We start from the raw sequence: 22,035 nt of genomic DNA on the forward strand, positions 1-22,035 counted from the left end.
GCAAGTAAAGCATTCTTGGGAAATAGGAACACTAACAATTAGCACATCTGTAACATGGTTACTGTAACAGCCTTGAAAAAGAGGCATTTCACGTCTCCTTCTCTTCAAATCTCCTAAAGTTATCATATGCCTTTGGCCATACAGTAAAAACTGTCTTAGTCAATTCATTGGTACCAGTGATTGGTCACTTAATGGAAAAGAGCAGTTATAGTTAGGAACTGTTTTAAAAAAAAAAAACTCATAAACACTCATATATACCTTAAACTTCATTTCAATTTAAAAATACGTGTACATTTATTTGCCAATTTTTAAATTTAGGATCAAGGCCTTTCCTTTAAGTAAGAATGTGCTGGAACACCCTGTTATCTTTCTTTTATAAACCATGCTAAAATACATCAGCTATGATTTATTTCCTGTTTCAGTTTCCTTAACAGTGGACAAAGAAGCTAAAGATACTCCCTGGACCCTTTTTTTTCCCAAAAGCTAATAGTTATTTTTCACCCACCTCTAATTTGACAGCAGTTTCTTTCATGACAAGTCTCTACTTGTATTTCCAAAGCACATACAACTCAGTTTTCATAGAAATAACTTTCTTTTTATGCTCATATTTCATCAGTTTTCGTAATATTTAACTAAACTATCTAATTCCAATACAAGTACAACAGGGATTGGATTATAAAGCTCAACTGGAAGGAGCAAAAATGTTCAGACATACTTACAGAGTAGCCTTTTGGATGCAACCATCTAACCCACTGTGGGTAAAAGTCATGCTCTACAGAGGAAACAGAGCAAATCCATAAAATTGAGACCAACTAAGAGATTTCAACTACTGCTTCTCCCCTCTCTTCTTCTTAAATATATTGGTCACATCTTTCATAGACCTGATAATGTTTAGCTTCCCTTGATTATAGGACTTTGTGAATTTCTAAATGACCACCCCTCTTTACCACGTGTTTCCTCCAACAGTTCCTTAAGTGTAATTGGCCACTTTAAGACACTCCAAAACTTATCTTAACATCAAGAATGATACTCTTTCTTAGCACTTCTGCAGCATCTCTAACACTGTTATTTGTATGTTTTTTGTCAGCCATTACAACTCAAAAACATTCAGTAAAAATCTTACAAAAGTATTCCCCATCTTAACTTCAAAACTGGAACTACATTACAGAGTTTGGCATAAATAATGGAAAAGTCTTCACACATCCATTTGAGTTGCAGGAAGAATTTCAAATATTTCTGGAAGAAATCTTCCATTTGTGAGATCATATGCATGACTGAGACAAGTTTTGCAAATAAGCACATCTTGACAAATATATCTGCTCATGTGAACAACTTAAATTTACCCTGACAAATGTAAGCATTCCATGTACAAAGCAAACTGAACAAGATAACTGCAAAACTAGAACCATGAGATATATAAGTGAGTTGGATTCTTGTTCCTCTCTGAAAAGACTACTTAAGGAAGTCTCTGAAAAACCACTAAAAGTACTTTGAATATTCTAAATGATGCATGAAAGATCTGGTCATTTTTCACAAGAATTTCCCAAAGTGGATGGCAGCACAGAGTATATGAAGAACCCCTTTCCCACTTCATGAACGTCAATAGCTTGACATGCTCAGAATAGATTCTAAAGATTACTTTAGATATTTTCTTTGAATAAAAGGCTTAATTTTTTATTAGTATTTAACTGTAGACCAAAGCTGACCATGATCTATTTTCTGATCTTCCCAACCACAAGTACTTAAGAGTTAGGATTCCTGGTACTTGTTAACATCAAAATTTTAAAATGAAACTGTCCCAATGGCCTTAAATCTCATCTTAGTTATATACCAAGCAATGTCCAAACAAATATCTCTTTACTGCTTACTAGAAACAGTCTCTCACTGAGGAACTTATTTTCAGGCAGACATTTCTGTAAACAAAAGATGCATTACTGTGTTTCATTTTTTATTTTTTTTTAATTAATAATAGTTTGTAATTTTTTTCTACTGTTGCCTTCTGTATGTGGCAAAAATACTGGTTTTCTGTTTGTAATAATGAAATAAAATTTCCTTTGGAAATGGATTTTCAATTTTAAAATGTTAATGATAAAGAAGATAAAGTAATTGATAGATGAGGGATTATAAGACTATGGCAAATCATTAAGGTGGTATCCAAATAATTTAAGCCTACAAGACAAAGGCAAGTTCCTTAACATGCATTTACAACCATGCTAATTATTCTTCTAGTCTCTTTTCTCACCACTTTCCCTCATCACACACTTCATATTCTAGCAATATCTCACACCTAACCAACCATACTTTCTGCCTAAAATGTCTATTCCATTATCCATATTACCACCAACTCCACAGGCCACACCACATCACACACACACACACACACACACACACACACACTCACTCTATACCTAAACACCCAACTCAACTCCTTACCTTTTAAAGAGACTCTACACTAAGGTATTATCTTCTTCTAAGAAATCCTCCCTAACCATGTCTTCTCAGACTGTATTATGTGTTATTAGAGACTTAGTCTTATTCATTTATGTATCTTTCTCTGGTTCCCAGCATATTCAATAATTTTTGGAAGAATGATTCTTACTTGACTCGTCTGTATCATTTGGCAATGTTAGTTACACTCTATTTTCAACCTTTACCCCTTCATGAAGGCTTCTTTACAATGTACTCTCTTGGTACTCCTCCTACTCCTCTGTAACCGTTCCTTTGATTCTCTGTAACTTTCATTCTCAGCAACCTTTGAGAGTACTTCTCTCCTCCCCCAAACATGTGACCAGGATACCACATGAGTCATCCTTCCGGAGCATCTCATTCTTGTCGAACTCATCTGTTCAAAGTACTTCAACTACCATCACAAACACAGCATCAGCAGCCAAGCCCTGACTCTTTTACATCTAGTCTCCTATCAGATACTTGCATCTGGATGTTTCCCAGGTTTCTGTGGTGGGCAGCCTTTAAATTAATCCCCTGTAAATTCTGCCTCCTGGAATTCATGCTCTGTATAGTTCCCTCCCACACTGAATAGAGCTGATCTGTGTGACTGAAAGAATATTACAAAAAATGACAGAAGGTGACTTCTGAAGTTAGCTGCTAACAGTTATCATGGCTTCCACCTTGCTCTCTACACTCTCTCTACTGAACTACAAGTGTTCCTTGAACACATGAGCTATTTCACCTCTGTGCCTTTGTTCACATCTCTACTTCTATCTGGAATGATTTTCTTTCCCTCATCTGTCTGGTAACTATACCCCATCTTTCAAGATTCAATGTAAGTGTTCATCTCCCCTACAGAGCTGTTTCTGATCTATCCAGAAAGTACTGATTCTTCTTGAGTTCCACTGTACCCTGCACAGCTAGCTACCTACATGCCTGTCTCTTTCTATTAGACTTGAAGCTCCTAAAAGGCTGAAACCTGATTCAGTGCTGACTACATCTGTTAGTACAGCATAGTGTTTAAGAGTGGAGGTTGGGAAGTCAGACAACTTAAGACTAAAATCCCAGTTTCACCACTTACTAGGCCTGGTACTTAAACTTTCTGAGCTTCTGTTTTTTCACCTGTAAAATGAAGATCATATAATACTCATTACCTCATAGTATCATTGTAAGGAATAAGTAAACTAATATGTATAAAATGTTACAGTGCCTACCACAGGACTTTTAATCAATGTATTTTGGATGGAGAGATTAATGGCTGTGTTACTACCTCCTAGGTAAGTCCAGAAAAGATGAGAAAGGTCAAAACAAAAGGTAGCATTTTTGAAATCACTTTTGGCAGGCTACTCTAAAGAAAAATATTAAGTAATCCAGGAAGCCTATTAGGTATCTACTATGTGGTCAGACAATGACAGGGAATGACAAGTGGATTCAACTAGAAATAAAGGATGAGGAAGAGCAGAGGTTTTAAATGGGAGAGATCGGAAACCTGGTAATGACAATGAAGGCAAAGAATACATACACAAGGGAATGGGAGAGAAGGAGAAGTAGAAGATAAGAAATAGAAAAAAAATTAAAGTAGAATCCTTGCAAGCAATGACAAGATCTAATATGTAGTCACATGGATAAAATAGTTCCTAGGATAAATCATATGAAACTGCAAATATTGGACTATTTTAACCAAAAAAAAAAAAAAAAGACTGGATCATTGTTTAAAATAATAACCTGGGCCTTTTTAAAAATAATCAAACTTTGGGGGTTACACATGAATTCCATTTTACATTCTACCTTTTGCCTTGAGTGCCTAAGACAATGTAGGGCTCATAAGAAAATTATCTGGAACAAAAAATTACATTCCTATTAAAGTGCCCTGGGTATTCTCTGCAACACAATTTTGAAATTGCTGGTGTAATTTACATTAAAAGATAGGAGACTAAATAAATATACTTCTTTGGCTGAGCTCTCATTTGAATTTTACACTACTTGTGTTTGGATTCTAACTTCACAGAAATGGTATCTACCCAAAATCATGTGCAGTAAAAAATACAAACCAAGAGTCAGAAGACCTGGATTTTGAACCTGGTCCCAAAAATGTATTAGCTGGGAAATACTGGGCTAGTCAATGAATGTCTCTGAATCTAAGTTTTTACTCATCTGTAAGAAGGGAATAACATCTGCCTTGTAGTGTTGTTATATGTATTAAGTATAATGCCCATAATAAATGGAAGCTTATTACTGTTACTCTATGAGGAAACAACTGTAAAAGTATAGTAAATGAGAATGTAAATTAGTACTAGTATCATGCAAATAAACATGTAAAAGTGACAGATTTGACTTGTTAGATATGACAAGTCTGAAGTGGATCATATTCTTTGTATGATAATAACCTTCTCATTTTTAAATATGGAAAAATAAGCACAGGCAAATATTTCTATAAGAACTAGATTATTTATGGACTGTGAATTGGTTGTTTACCTCCTCATTATTTTTTCCAATCTGACTTTTAACTTCATCAACCCTCAAAGATAACAGAACATTCTCCAGACGAGTCATATCGATAACAAATTTTTCAAGCTGGATAAGCAAAGGTTTCCTTATTACTAACAGTGTGAGGAAGCAATTCTAGCTAAAATGAGATATGATAAATATTTATGCAAAATTAACAGAGCTTTACCCCACAGGGAGGCTGCAAGCATGGGAAAAGGCAGCTTCCCAGAACTCAGCACAGCGGATGTCTGCAGCTCTCCCTGAGGGCTGTAAAGTCTCCACATCCATAAGAAAGGTTCCGAGGGCACTGCCTTCCTGCATGCAGTCTCCTTGTGAGTCTTACACCTAGTAAGATTCTCATGGTAGAATTCTCTGGCTTTTTCTACCTAGAAACAGGACTTACTCAATAAAAGATTTGGTTTGTGGGCTTCTTTTTCAAACAATCTGCCTGCCTCTGTTCTAGATTCTCTGTGGTTACTAAGAAAACGCAAGAAAACAATTTATAGTGTAAAAGAGTTAGGTTAAAAAACTAACATATGTGAATATCTCTTAAGCAAAATATTTTCTCCAATGTTATGGCATAAAAAGTGGCGAGACTAAAATGCTTCATGCCACAGTATTTCGGTAACAAAAAAATCATTTACAAAGACATGAAGATTAAAAGCAACAATGTTTCATGGCACAGAAGATGAATCTAGAGCTAGAATAAAAGGGCTAATTACATATTTTTTTCAGGGGTAGAAAATATAAACTAAATGATAAAGAAGAGAAGATTACTATTATAATAAGAAATCTTTAAAAAGAAAATATTATCTCCATTACCACTTAACCAAACATAGACTCTTGCTAAGAAAAAACTTAAACCCAATTTGCTATCATCTATGTTTCACAAAGGCCTGATCACTTACTATTAAAATCATTTATTTGATGTCTTTTCTTCCTCTTACACGGTACAACAATTTTTTGAGTCCCTTCTTACTGTTTTGTGTGCCTGTAATATAAAAAACAAAAACAAAAACAAAAAACCACCCACAGAACTCTTATTAGATGGGCCTTAAACGTCTTAAAAGAACTTCAGAATAGTTACAATGGAAAATGATTTATAAGCAACATATATTAGGCTTCAAAAAAGCCTAGTTTTTACAAATGTGTGTATATATTTAAAACAATGAATAAGAAACCAAGATGCAATGTAGCCATTTTTCAGAGGAAATGAGACAAAATCCCTCTAGAAAAGGGAATAGGTAAATAGGTGATTAAGAGTAGAAAGAATGAAACATAGTTATAAAGTTATAATGTGAAGACAACACTTCAATATTTGGTGAAGATGAAATCCACTTTTTGGCTTTCATCCAACTGACTCAAAAGATTCACTGACTGATCCAGATGAGCCAATCTTAGTATAAGCAGGCCCAAGATCTGTAGGCCAAAAGAAAATGGGCACTGAAGTCATAATCCCAACTCTCCTGTTTAGAAACTATGTGACCTTGAGCAAGTCAGTGATGGTGTTAGAACCTCATTTTTCTGTTTTAAAATGGGAACAATGATATTTAATTCACACAGCTAAGAAGATTTAAAAAGAGGATGCTGGGGGCGGGGGGGAAGAGATAGACTGGGATTTCAAAATTGTAGAATAGATAAACAAGATTATACTGTATAACACAGGGAAATATATACGGATCTTATGGTAGCTAACAGAGAAAAAAATGTGACAATGAATATATACATGTTCATGTATAACTGAAAAATTGTGCTCTACACTGGAATTTGACACAACATTGTAAAATGATTATAAATCAATAAAAAAAAAGTTAAAAAAATTAAAAAAAAAAAAGATGATGCAGGGAAAGTACCTAGGACAGTGCCCAGTAGTTAGTATGTACTCAATAAATACAAAATCCTTGACCACACTCCAAATTTCCTTGTCAGATTAAATTTCATCTGTTTTTAAATGAACATTTTCACCTATTTTTATCTTGCCACCTTTCTAATGTGTAAGATACCAGAGCAACAAGTCATCACCATTCACCATTTAAGAACTGTCTTCCTAACCAAACTACTGTAGTTTCCAGAATCCTTCACGATAAACTCATCATCATATTCATCACTAGATGAGCAAAGTATAGGCCTAATGGGTTGCTATTACTTTCCAAGAGGTAGCTACTGAGCAGAGAGGTCCTCCTCCGTAGTGACTAAAACAGTGGCTAATCAATAAAACGTGACTTCTTCTATTCAAAAGCAATGCGGTATAAACTGGCTGTTTATCTACTTTATAAACAGAAGCTAAAAGCAATGGACATTGAAGGTTTTTAAATTTCAACTTGCACCAAAGCCTTTCATTCTGGTTTAGATAACTCACCCCACCCCAAAATATAATTAAACTGAAAAATAAAAGGAAACATAAAAAGATAGTATGTGATAGGAAATAACACTTTAAAAATCTGTAAAATAAGATAAACCGAACCGTTAATTATGATTTCACACCACTACTTCCCCAAAATACACATGACTTCTCACCTTAATCTTCAGTATTAATCAATTAATATCACTTGTACAGGTAAATTTCTTAATTCTTAAAAATAAATCCGTAGTTAGCAAGAGCTCAAAATAACTTTGCCAACACAATGACCTACAAAGAGGCATTCAATATTTACTGAACAAATGAATAAACAAATGAATTGATGTTGTAAAAATAGAACTGGACAAATTGTGAGTGATCAAAAGCAGATTTAAAAACTGATTTCCAGCTCACAGCGAAAAAAAAAATGTGACAATATATGCATGTTCATGTATAACTGAAAAATTGTGCTCTACACTGGAATTTGACACAATATTGTAAAATGACTATAACGCAATAAAAAATGTTAAAGAATAAAAAATAAAAACTGATTTCCAATTCTGAAAATCTTACCAATTCTGTTAACTAGAGATGTTACTGTTTCAGTCTGAGTTGAAATAACTGTCTCTAGTCTATTCCTCTCTTCCAAATGCATCTTAATTCTAAAAATAGCCTATAATTTGAAATACAAAGGAAAAAGAATATTATCACACAAGGAAAAAAACAGTTGCAGCAGGAGCAGCAGCAAATACATATGAATTCAAAATCATTTTATATGCATAGATCAAAATTCTAGGAAAACCTAATTTCTGAAGTTTAAACAGTAATAGCTATTATAACTTACTGACCTCCTTAAAGTCCTTAAAAACATTTCCATTTAATTTTTATGACAACTCTGAAAAGTTAGTTTTTTTTCTCATTTTTACAGATGAGAATACTAAACTGTTGTTCAGAGATGTAAACTTGCCTAAGGTCTTCCAGCTTGTAAGCAGCAGAACAAGTCTGACACACCAAAACCCGAGCTCGTTTCTCTACATCATCCTCATTCAGTTCCCTTTTACTGCTTCTCTTACAAAAGCTAAAAAATACAAATTAAAATTAAAAAATATATACATATATATATATATATAATTAAGGGCTAAAATATCTTTTCTTTTAAAAGCTACTTTTAATCTGACAAAGAGAACAGTCTCAAAAAGAATTCTGCCAGGGAGTCAAAATTAATATAATTACTAATATTTATCCATAAATATATTTTACTTAACCCCTATTTTTAGAAACAAATTATACCTTGTATCCTATTATGCAATAATTGCATGGTAAGAACCTTCTTTTTTTTTTTTTTTTAACTATTCACATCCATTTACTAACACACCCAATTTAACTTTAAACACTGTCTCAAGAATTATGATCATATAGGGCTTCTGGGTAAACAGTAATGAGAAACCGAAAATCTTCCCACAAATCGTGCAATCAACAAATGCAACTAAAATGCAACCAAAATGCAAGTAAATTATTCTCACAAAGGTACTGACAAACTATTACCTCTAAAAATGTCTTTCAATCGTGATACAACAGAAAAATCACATAAACCAAGGCAAATCAAAGAGTTATTCTCCATGGGAAAAAAATTATTTATTTAAATTTTAAATAGGCTATATTGTACCAAGCAACCAAAGCCAGAATAAACCCAATGCCAAGAAAACTTCAAATTTAAATAAAATTTTTACACACAAGCCAATGATTTTTCTACGGCAGTTACTACATGGATTCTGAAATGAGATTAACAATATAACTTAAAGAAAAGTAAACTACTTGGGTACCTAGAAAGACCACTTTAATCTAAGTGTTTCTATGCACAGTGAGAGATGCCAGCTAAGAAAACGAAATCAGATAGTACTATACTGGAACAAACTACCTGCCTCATGTTATACAGTAACTTATTCACTAGGCTGTGTAAATCCTCCTTGATCACCTCCTCATTGTCACCTGCCAATCTACAAACAGAAGGGGCTGTATCTGTTTAATCTGCTTCCCACTGCTGAGTATATAACACTTCCTCCCCAAAGAATGTCCCGTGAAACTGATGATCCTAGATCCATAATGTAATGCCTATTACTCCCATAACCATAGAAATGACAAACAAGCTTACTGTATTACACTGTATGCCAGTAAAACCTATGAAGTCTTGAGTCAAAATGGAGGCTTTAAAAAGGCCCTCAGAAGAACTAACCTGAGCACTTGAGAGTGGCTTTAATTATTTCTAAACTAAAATTAGACAGACTCACTTCCTTATTTTTATATCATCTTAGGGATCTCTTAAAGATTTTGATAGAAGCTTTCTGTGCACAGCAAATAGCATAGGTGGATACAGGATTTTTATAAATGATTCTGATGTTCTTCTCCAGAGTAAATAACATCACTGACTGGGAACTCCCAGAAGACTTAGAGCCATTAAGGGCTGGGATTCCTTTCAACTGGCATCCTTCCAACAGAGGCTCAGTGAGAAATGAAACCTCCTGCAAATCAAATCTGTTGCAATGTTATTTTTTCCAGAGGTTAATTACCTGCTTCTGCTACACACACACACACACACACACACACACACACACACACACACACACACACACTAAAGTGGAGAAAAGGAGGTACTGGAAAAATAGATGACATTCTACTGTAAGCCTCCTCCAGAAATACTCAAAATGAAATAAATCAGAACAAGTTTCTGGCTGTCAAATTCTAGATACACTCCCTTAACATCCTCTCCTACTTGACACCTGTCAGTCCATAGTATCATTACTCAAACTAATAGACAGTAAGAATTTACTGAAAGAAGTTACACTTTCAGATCTTATCTTTCAGAGATACTTGGTGAAATACTTATAGGTGAAATTATGATACCCAGCAACTGCTTCACAATAATCCAGTGGAGAAGCAGGGCAAGGAAAGAGATGAACGAAGATAGTCTATGCACTGTAAATTATTGAAGTTAATGATGGGAACATCGAAGTTTATTATGCTATTCTCTGTACTTTGGTATAAGTTTCAAATATTCCATTTAAAAAACTTTCAGAGGTTCAAAACAACCCATTTAACAAGCATTTATTGAGCACCTCCAGTGGTAGACTATATTATTGTTCATAATTATTCACTCTCCCCTTTCCTTCTTTAAGAGGATTATACAACCTTACTCATTATCATGTGACTTACAAAGTCTGTGGGAGGAGTGTACCTCCCTAGCCCACTGACAATAAGGGTGACCATACACTTGCCTTGGCCAATGACATGTGAGTGATGTGATGTACATCACGACTGAGTAGAAGCTTTAAAAGCCATGGAGTATTTGTATCAGTTTTCCTGCTCTTTCTTTTTGCCATGGTAATGGCATATCACACACAGGGGCTGCTCCTTCAGTCAGGGTTCCAAAAATGCTACTGCCAATCTACAGCTGACAAGATGTAATGTAAGCCACCGGTATCTGAAGGTGTTGCTATGGTAGAATAACGTAGCAAAAGCTGATAGGTATACCTACTGTAGGCTAGGTACAAAGAATATTAAACTGATGGGCCAGTGTATTTAAAAGAATGTTTAGGAAGGTAGACACACACGAAAATTAACTATAGTTACCTCTTAGGAGAGAGTCTCAGAACCAGAGGGTATGTAGGGATAAGGGTAAGATCAGAGAGAGAAATCTGAATTTGTGTGTGTATGTGTGTATGTGTGTGTGTGTTTAACCTGAACAACATCATCTGGGTACCTGGATAACTTGGGCTACTTCTTTCTTCCTTATGCTTTTTAGTATTAAAAATGAATAAAAATATAATAAAGCAGATAGTAATTATTTTAAAATGAGTAAGAACTATCTTACCCTAAAGGAACGCAAAAAATTATTTGTAATTTAGCTTTAAAAAAAGCCTCTTCCCATAAAACATTCACTGTTAATTCTTTAAAGTGGCAAAGTCTAAAAACAAAAACAAAATTTTAAAAATTAGGGGTATAACATATGCAATTCTAGAGAAGGAGGGTATATATAGCTCAAGTGGTAGAATGCATGCTTAGCACACAGGAGGGTTCAATCCCCAGAACCGCCTCGAAAAATAATAAATAAACCTAATTATCTCCCTGTGGGGGAAAAATACATATATATGCAATTCTAACAGTTTGCTCATTTTAAGGTTTTAGCAAAGCCAAGATAGGGTTTCGTTTATGTGCAGCTACTGATCTCAAAGGAAGTTCTCTCAGTTACATTATTTTAGTATGTCAGTTAAACTGATGAAGCTTGATCCAGCTGTTAAGTTTTGTAAGCCTAACCAGTACTATAGACAAGGTATCTACTCCACCAAGTTAACTCATGCAGCGTAAAGATCATTTTTTAAAAAACGTTAGATGGGGAAAAAAGGAAAAAATTCTAACCATGACTCTTGCAGTGATTAAACAACACTTAAATGAATATAGAAGTCAAGGTCCATACAGTAACATTTTACTACATGATCATGTTTTTTCTTAAATTCGAGCAATAACCTGCAAACATGATTAGAGACATTTCTGCCCTTTTCATATCAGGATCTCAAATCAGTGTTTATGAACATTAATTTAACCCTCATATTGCCCAAGAGTAGGTTATTATACATTATAACCAGCTATCCTACCACTACAAAATATTTAAATACCCCTTCAGCAGTACCCGCCCTGAGAAGATCTTGCCCAAACAGCCAATAAGACAGGAAGTAAGCTGACAGTGCATATGCCACCAACAATCTCTGAAAAGATCAGACCTTCACCCACAAGAACCACTTCCTCTGAGAAAACCACAGAGATTGTATAGGGCAACCACAGCATATCAGCTTGTGTCTGGGATACAGGCATCCAAAATCTGTGGAAGGATATGTCTAAGCACCTTCACAAAATTTCTTACGTGTATTTAAGTGTATCTGGGGGACGTGTTACTCTTCTGGACAAGACAGAGCCACCTTCTGCATTACATGATCAATTTCACATATAATTTATTCAGATGCTGATGAAGTCTCCAGTTTTTCAACAATAACCTACATTTTCTGAATCCACGTAAGACCTATAAAATCCTCTTTGAGCTAGAGTGTGTAAAGCTAAAAGTAGCATTTAAATATAATATTTAACCAAAACTGTACTCAGAGCAGTATCTTTAAATGCCTAAAATAGGCTTTATAACATCAAAAGCAAAAGCAATGTGACAAGCAGCTAATAGTAAACATTAACTAAAGCAGACTTTCTTATATATTTCCAATTTTTTTCATGAATTGTTACAGCCCCAGGACAAGAAATCTAGTTTTCACTGACCATTAGATTTGCTTGTCTCTCAACGCTGGGAAGCCATCCAGGCCTGTCATGTGACTATGATCTCAAAAACCAAGATTCAGCACTTGAATTAATAAAAGATCCTGTTTTGGTATGAATCTAAACTGTCAGCTGCATTGGTGCATGTTAATTCAATATGGTAAACTTGGTATATTTCTCCTTTTGCTGAAAGTCAGTAATACATGCTTACACAATTTAGGCAAAGCCACTGGCCTTTGGTTCTATCCTGTATTACCCTCTGTAAAATCAAAAAGCTGAAAATCACTCTAGGTACTAGGTTCATAGGTTTGTCTTGGAGTTATAAGCTGTCTTACAAAATTCTTTCATATATGGCTATCTTGGTACTCTAGATATTCTAACAGAAAAAGTAGAAGCCCTAAATCTGGCCTGTTTCCAAAATTCTAAAGTTTGAGGAAACAAAACCACTAGCAAAACACTTAAGATCAAAGATATCCATTTAAATAATTTTAAATTAAGTATCAACGAACAAAGTCTACTAAAACAATATTCAAGAGCTCTATAATCTTACACATCTACCTTATAATAACTTAAATGTGCACTTTTTCCTTCTGTTACTGTCTCTTACTATTAGTAACAATTCTTGCAAATACAGCAATAAGAAAATAAAACATTATTTCAATTTTAATAATAGTGCTTCTTACTGGAAAAATATTGCTAAGCATTTCAAGTCTATTTCTTTTCACTAATATGTGGGAATAACAAGAAAAAAATAAGGTAAAACTTAATACACATACCCCAAAAAAAGGAAAAAAATGACACAATTTAAGGTAAGACTGAAAAATCACTGCAAAAATGGTAACAATTTCCAGATGTATCTCACCATACTGCAACAGATATTTTACTTTAAAGCTACAATCCTCTCTCTTCACTTTTTTCTAAGTTCAGACATGTTTCATCTTCATTTCTGATTAATTTTCAATCAAGGATGGCTTATTATTTCTGTTTGCTATACTTCTGTCACATAATTGATAACACTTGTTACACTGGGGCACTAATATTTGAAAGAATAACTTTGTAAAGAAGGCTTTTATAATATGAGTAATTGCTTAATTAGTCAATTTGCTAATTAGGCTGTTTGCATAAATTTGTTTATTGTTTTATTTGATGGTGACTTCACCCACATCCATTCTTAAAACTATCTAAAATAAAACTGAGTTAAAATGACCTTGAGGATCTCTTTACTGATAATTTTGGGCTATGACTGAAGAAAACTGAAGACCTCCTGAATTACAGTAAACTAAACTAGAGCTTGCTGTTCTAGAATATGAGTAAAGATAAAATATATAATAGCATATTTTGTATCTGACAGCATTGAAGGAAAAGATCATTTTGCACTAGAAGAGCAATTGGGGGAAAAAAGCTAATAAAATATTAGGAAGAACAGGCTGATTTGTAGACAACCAATCAACAGAACATACAACTTGGCTAAGCAAAGAATAAGGGTAGGGGGAAGGAAAGGGTGGTGGATAACTGTCTGAACAATTTAGAGTCATATAAACATAAAATGGGAGGAGAGCATTATTTAGCCTGGTACAGTAAGTATATACAAGTAACAGGACAACTTAAAAGAAAAGTTTGTGCTAAAGATCAGGAAAAACTTCCTGACTACAAGATCTATCAGATTGTTATTCAGTCTCCTGAGGAAGTGACGAGAGCTTTATCCTCTAGAGATTCTTAAAATTAGAATGACAAGGTACTAGAAAGCATCCTGTAAGAGAAAAATCCAACTCTGACTTGGCCACTTGGAAAGTTACAAGGGAAGTAGAACACAAAAATATACATAGAAAGACAGTAATTTAAAGTGAAAAGTGGGGGACTTGAGAGCCAGAAAACGTTGTAGATGTTAAAGAACTACACTATCACACGGGTATCGTTACATACATGAGGGTATTTTACTCAAAAGGAAACAAAGTATTTATAATTTCACTGACTTTAAAATTTCAGTTCAAATAACACTATTTTGAAAACTCAATTATTAAAAGGAAAAGGAGCATATTTCCAAATGAAGTTTTAAAACATCATAAAAATCAAGTTTTAATGGATGAGACCAAACAAAGTAAAGATCACGGCTTCTAAAAATGTGGCATGGTCAATTTCTAGGAGATAGGCAATTATATGATAAGAAACACTTCTAGTAACTTTGTTAGATAGCCATGATGTAAAAAAAGCACTTCTCCAATTACCTCTGGAAAACCATCAAAATATCCTGCTGCTTCTGTAACCCGTATCAGTTTGGTAGGCAATTCACGCCCATTTCTAGCTGGCTTTCAGAACAGGCAACCACATTATTTTACTCAGATTTTCCAACTGTTTTCCCTGGAATCACAATGCCCCCCAGGGAAAATACGTAAAATATATCATTTAAGGGCTTCAAGAATGTATGCCTCAAATATCATTTTCTAAACTGCAAGTTTTAAAAAACCTTGTATGTTAAGTGGTATTACCAGGTTAACATATTTCTATAATGATTCAAATAAAGCTTTTTCTTGTCATCTCATTGAATAATATGAACCACATATAAACGTGCCATTAATCTGGAAGACTATATAACTCTATACTTTTTTAAAAATTTACTTCAGACTGTACATGTTGACTCATATAAAACTGTACAAGTGAGTGTAGTATCGTATACCTATATGAATTAGGATTTTATACAGAACAATTAGAAGAAAAAACATAAAACCGAATAGAAAGCTAGCACTGTAATCGTGATCCCCACTTTCAGTTTGGTATTCATCAAATGATTGATTTTACAAGTGAATGTTACAAATAATTTCACCTTGCAGATGACTCTGGAAGCCCTGAAAATAGCACACATACAGGAATGTTTTGTTTCTTAATCAAAAGCATTATCGGCATTGTTGGCAGAAAAAGTATCATGAGTAAAAATGCTAATTACTAGGTAAATGCACATAAAGCCACAAGTTTCCACACTCACTTTAAAAAATTTGCTTAAGTTAAACAAGCTTAAAGCTTTAGCATTAAAAAAAAATGCCAACACATCAAAAACCTTTTTTACCTACAAATTAAAAACAATAAAATCCACAAGTCCTAGACAAGACAAAGCTTCATTTATTTCAACAAAGATCTTTATAACAAAATTCTACTGGTACTGCCCCTGAAAAATCACTGTTCTAGAATATAGCCTGAAATAATTTACTGAGTCCACTGAAAAAGCATTCTCTCCTGTCTCTCAGAAGAAATTCCAATTGCCGCAGGACCCCTTAACTCTCAGGGAGACAGACAAGCATCTAGGAGGGTTAGAAACAATCAGGATATATTTTAGGACTGTATGCAGCCATCAGTGCAAACTGAAGAGCAACAATCAGATACTTTTTACCACTTTTCAAGTGCCCTTCTAAAGGGTGAAAAATATACTCTCCAGGTCACAAAGAAGTTACAAACCAAGATGGTACTCATCACCTGCTTAGATTAAAAAACAACAACAGCACAACAAACAGTTCAGATATACTACATAAAAAGAGCAGCTACCACGAACATAGTCTGAGTTTTAAATGGATGGCCACATCTTTCAAAAGGGGGTTGGCGGACCTGGGAAGCAGAAGATGAGGAGGAAGAAAAGGGAGTAAATGAATGTGTTAATTTAACTGCAAAATAATAACAGGATATAAAAGAGTTCTGAGAATCCAAAGTGACCAATCAGAGCCTAAACATAGCTGAATTCCATCCCAGCCCCAGCATGTCCCTGACACAAGAATAAAACCCTTCTTATCTTGTTCAGCCATGTGTCGCCTGCCACAAACTGCAAAACAGAACAACGCCCAAAACCAGCTAGTCTGATTTCAGCTGAGGACAGACAGACTCTGTAGTCAGAAAACACCACAATGAAAGAACTCTTAACTCACACAGCTGGCCTGGTGGGTCTGCACACTCTACAAAACAAAGCCATACCACATACAGTACTTCAAACTTGAAAGGATCTTTAAAAAGCTACACTGGCACTGTTAATTTGCCAGTTGCTGTAGAATCAGCAAAATATACCTACAGCATCCTGGAGTTAGGCAGTGAGAAGAGGATGAGGTAGGTAATGGCTGAGAAGTTAGGAAATATTTTATACTCATAACTTTTGTTAAGGCATCCTGGTACAGAAATAATACTAAACCAGTACTTTTTACCCCAATATATATTCATATCAGGGACAACTACTCTCCTAAGAGCTAATGCATGCTTGATAGTACAGAACAAGATATGTTTTTTTAAAGAAGTCATGGTCACATGAGAGTAATTCTTGTGGGGGAAAAAAAAACCTAGCAGTAAACTCCTAAGAAACACATAACCATGCTGTCTCAGTCGTGCATTAATTACTACATTAAGTGGCTTTTAAAGCTTTTTTCCTTTAAAAAATATATGTCAGGTAGCACCTAAAATCATTCAAGGCTATTAATACCCAAATCAATTTGCAGATTCATCTTAGAATACTCATCTTTTTAACCCTTTGTCCTTGGCACAGTGTCTGGCAAAGAATAGGCATTGATTAACTGCATGTATCTCACCTAAGTTATAAAAAGGACACAAATCCCAAGATCTTATTCCCAAGATAGTGGGAAGAGAAAATCTCTGAGAAGCAAAGAGGAAGAAAGGTCATTAGTTGGGGGCTGTTTCTACAAAATTAAACACTCCTAGTATTGCAATGGAAACTACCAACACTACATTAGTTTCTAACATGACCTGTCTCAACAGAGAGGGCAAGAAATGAATGAACTAGGGAAACAATTACCCACACACCTGTGGAAGTGACTTCTCAGAAGCAAAACACCCTGAAAGGAAAAGGAATGGGAATAACTAGAAGAAATCAAGATAAGCATTGCTACTACTCATGTTAAATGTACCCTTTTAGAGGCTGAAAATTAAAATGCATTTAAAAAAAAAATACGCAAACAAAGAATAAATAGTTTAAGTATTTAATGGAATCTTTTAGGTGAACATTCATGTGATACTGGAAAGCATCAACAGGAAGAGGAAGTTCTGTTTCTGGAGTAGCTGTTATGGTATGATAATGGAATTTGGCCCTTTTAAAATCAACAAATGAGTCTTACAATTGGGTGAAACTCTCTTATTAGGAAATTCAACTACTTTCTGCAGGAGCACTATTGTTGCACTTCTCATCAAAGTGCTTTTTCTGGTCCCTTTCTTCAGTTATTTGATCTTTTTTTGTGTGTGTTTCATGATGTAATAGTTTGAAGGCTGACCAAAAAAAAAAAAAAAAAAAAAGCTGACTGAAACTCGGTACCTGGATAATTAAACTGAGAAACAAAGCGTAATAAAGGATGTGCTTTTATCACTTAACCTAATATTCCAAAAAATAACTCTTAAGAGTAAGGAATTCCACTTAAACCACAAGTGATCTAGCTCAATTTACCAACTACCACCAAGCAATACAGGTTAAGTACTAGAAAGGACTCACTCAACAAAGCCACCTGCAAGGTTCTATTATATAATTCGCTTAGCCTTTATACCCCTTAAATGCAAATGTTTCTGGAAGATGAAATTCTAAAAATGCAATAATTAAAATCTAGCCCCATGATGTTCTCTCGCCTTTTTTTTTTTTTTTTTAGCTCCTTGATATTGTTCTCACCAGCAGCCTGTGACTTCCTACTAGTTTCAACATTTTGGAAGACCATTAGATAATAAACACTGTGCAAGTCAGTACTGAAAGGGAATCAAATTCATAAATCATCATGTGGCAGTCTGAGAATGAAGTGCACAAAGAGAAATTCCTATAATGCAACAGTGCCCAGAGAACTACAGGACAGGAAAAACTGATGAGGGACCAACACCCCGGCCGATTTCGGGCACTGACCTTCACCCAAAATGACCTTCCTCTGGTTCCAAGATGAGTACAGAATCCTAATGCACACTACAGACAGAAAAACACGGTCATGGTTTTACCTACCCCCTCCACCGAGAATCTGAAGAAAGTTTCTCGCCAGGAAAAAAAAAAAAAAAAAAAAAAACTACATTTCCAAATTCAATCAACCGGGTAACTTGGCAGCAACCCCAGACTAATTGCAGAGCTCCGAAACAACCCTCTCCCCGATGCCTTGTCAACTTCACTGGTCAAAGGCAATCGGCAATCACTGACTCTCCGGCTAGGTCGGGCCCCATGCAGGGAGGCTAAGCGCAGGGGGAGCTTCATACCAACCTGTCGGTGATAGTAGACTGTGTGCCACTCATTGGGGCCCGTGGCGAGAGATCCTCCTTTTAGCCAACTTGCATTTTACAGCAACACCTCCACCCCAACCCCAGTGCTCCGGGATCACGCCCGATTCCGCAAGGAACACAAAAGTTCAACTCAAAACTCCATTCAGTCATCTAGAACGTCCGACTGGGGGGGGGGGGGGGTCAAGGAAAGGGGATGTGGGTGGGAGCGAAGCAGGTTATCTCCCAAAACAAACCGAGCAAGTCGGTCAGAAGGCGAGTCCTAGAACTAGAGAGCAATCCTCGGGAAGGCACAGGAGAAAACTTCGTCACGGAGGGAAGTCGGCGAGCCGCGGGGAAGGGGGCCCGTGAGTCCCTCCAGGGCTGGGGCGGGATCGGTTCAGGGGCTGGCTGTCGGCTCCTCCTCCCGGGTCTCGGGGCCTGCAAGTCCCCGCCGCCGGGCTGGACACGCTGGGCTCCGCTCTCTATCTGGGGCCGCCGGCCGCTCGTGGCCGCAGCCTCGGCTGCGTCTCGGGCCGCCCCGCGCCAGGCGCGCGCGGTTCCATGGCCCCGGGCCGGGGGACCCCTCTCGTCTTCCTCGCCGCCCCCACCAGGCTCCGGGCGCCGGGACGAGCGCGGGTGCCGGGGGAGGGGGTCCCGCAGCCGGCGGTGACAGGAACCTGGTCCCTCAGCGCCGCGGGCTGCTCCCCATCCCTCAGAGGCCCGGACTCTTCCGCGGTCTGCAGAGGCGGCGGCAGCGGCGGCTCCTCCCCGACGCGCCGGTAGGCGGCGGTTGCCGCGAGGGGCGGGAGATTCCCGTCTGGCCCGGCCTGGAATCACCGGCCCTGGAGGCCGGCGGCGACGGCGGCGACTCGGAGCGCAGGGCCGGCTCGCCGGGTCTCGGGGCCCTCGCGGGAGCGCGCACGGCGGGCGGAGGAGGCCGCCGGCGGTGGGGGCCGCGCGACAATCGCAGGCGCGCGCACGGGTTCCGGTTCCGGTTCTGTCTTCCCAGCCCCGGCCGCGTCCAGCGCGAGCTCGCACTTCCCCTCCCCCGCCGACTTTTTGGGCCTCCTCCCCTCTGACTTCGGGAAGCCGCCTCACCCGGGATCCCTCCGCGGCGCGCGGGGCCGCCCCCGCCGCCCCGCGCTCACCGCCCAGCGCGCCGCCCCCGTTCGCCGACCGCGAGTGCGCACCGCCCCCGCGCGGACGCCTCCGCCGGAGTCCTGTTTGGGGGAGCGAAAAAGTAGTTCTGCCGGGCGAAGGGAAGTGGGGACCATCCAGCCCCGGGAGTCCCGCCCGCCGACCCTCCGTCGTCCCCAGGGCCCTGCGAATGCTGGAGATCTGTGCTTTGGAGTCTGGCTTCTACGAACTCAGCTTTAACCGGAGACCGCCAAAGAGCACGCCCCCAAACCCAAGAGTCCGGCATGAGAGGCTCTTTGGAAATGACCGACCCCCACTCATAGAAACTTGTATTCCTTAAGGGAGCTTGCCTGTTATTATTTTCCGATGACACGTAGAGATCGCTTTTGACTGATGGAAGCAAACTCAGGTCGGGGTCCCTGGACACCTTTCCTCCCTTAGGAAACAGACCCCAGCATAGAGAGATTTTGGCCTTGGCCGCTCACCTGGGGCACCTGCTGGCCTCGTCCCAGGACAGGGGCCGCCGTGCCCAAGTCTTGGCTGCCCCGGGAGGGCTGGAGGATGGGAGGGCTGGGGAGAGAGAGAATTTGGGAACTGGAATCAGGATTTCTTCGTATAATGTTGCTTTTAGGCTGCTTCTGCCTTGGCAAAATGAAATGTATTATTTGCCAGATTGAGCAAGCATGGTGCTTTCCAACAGGGACTTAACAAGCTTGCTGTGGAAAGAAATGGGCGCAGAAAGTAAAGCATACTTATCCAGTAAATAGCATTACATTTCTCTTTGAAGAGCCCCCAGATATATTCCTCCCTTTCTTTCTGTCTTTTTTTCTTTCTTTCTTTCTTTTTCTTATACTGGGTAGATTTAGATATCCATCTAGTTTTATGATTGCATAATTCTGGATTGTAGGGATTCAAGTACCATATACAATATATTTCTTCAGTTCCGCCTGCAAACATCTGAAGTGGCTCTTTATCCAACTATTTTCAGACTTTTTTTTTTCTTTTTTTCTTTTTGAGTTCAAACCTGTATTGGTGGGTAAGGATCTTGGGCCTTTTTGTGGAAATCAAGTGGCAAAGCAAATCAAATGAACAGTGGATGTCGAGAGGGGAAACAATTACCTCTTAACAATGCTGTTTCTAAAAGTCAATCCGCAACAGTGCATGAAAGGATCATTATCCCTGAATAGATGCATGAGCTAAGGTTGACGTTAGAACTGGGTTTTTAAAAAAAGGAAAAGATAAACAGAGACCAAAGATGACTCCTTATTGCTTGATTTTTTTTTTTTTTTAAATTCAGGGCACAGCCAGCTAATTTTGTAATGTTTATTCTGGGAAAGAATAGAAGCAGATTAGGGTTCCAAGCCACTTTCCTAAAGATCAGACCAGGACACATTGCCACCTGCTGGTATACCCTAGCATGATAATTCTATCCTGAAAACTTAAGTTGCGTATTTTCTATACCTAACTGGAAAGAGCTCCACCCATCTATGTACAATGACCAAAATGCAGATCTTATCCTCGAACTTACATCTTTTTTAAACATACTAAATATGTTTCTAACCCTATTCTAATAATTTTACAGCGTGGGTATCATATTAATTGGACCCAATGACTCATCAAATCATGCATTTTAAAACTGAGTTCCCCTCTTCCCTTCAAGAATGCTTTACTACATGAGCTTCAGGAATAAAACAGACTGGGAAAGTTTCCTAATTCACCTTCTCTTCCTTGCATACAAAACCTCTTGGCAGGCTGCTTTCAAGGTCTTTCCAAACTTAAACAGACCCAAAGTTCTAGCTGTGAGCAAAGAGAGCATTTGCTGTGGGAAAGCTTCGGAAGATGGTAAGCAAGGGATTTAATTATGCCAGTGGTTATTCACTCCAGAGCTTTTTTTTTTAATGATGAAAATCTCTATATTCATGCACAAAGCTCTAATGGTAAAAATGTCCTGGAAAGCCTCTGTACAGCTGTTAAAGAGCTCTACGCTGTACTGGAGTCTCTGTGTATAGAATGGCTTCAGGAGGGTCTGTCTTACCAGTTGAGGTAGAACACACTCCCCAGGGACATTAGTCCTTTACTTAGAAAAATGACATTGGTGACACCATCCA

The 22,035-nt window shown here is 37.6% G+C and overlaps 1 protein-coding gene across 3 annotated transcripts in view; it reads right to left on the reverse strand.

Annotated features, from left to right (window-relative positions):
• ARHGEF12 (Rho guanine nucleotide exchange factor 12) overlaps positions 1-20,178 on the reverse strand; it is a 125,080-nt gene extending 104,902 nt beyond the window's left edge. For 2 of the 3 annotated variants that reach the window (XM_014551118.2, XM_014551119.2), the window contains exon 1: positions 18,792-19,831. In XM_014551118.2, the coding sequence (XP_014406604.1) occupies positions 18,792-18,823 (32 nt within the window). In that variant the 5' untranslated portion in view covers positions 18,824-19,831. Of the gene's footprint in view, positions 1-18,791 lie in introns of all 3 variants that reach the window. The other variant, XM_014551117.2, reaches the window with a different exon arrangement.
• Positions 20,179-22,035: the final 1,857 nt, after the last annotated feature.

The sequence above is a fragment of the Camelus ferus genome, chromosome 33 (assembly GCF_009834535.1).
Source record: "Camelus ferus isolate YT-003-E chromosome 33, BCGSAC_Cfer_1.0, whole genome shotgun sequence".
Taxonomy (NCBI): Eukaryota; Metazoa; Chordata; class Mammalia; order Artiodactyla; family Camelidae; genus Camelus; species Camelus ferus.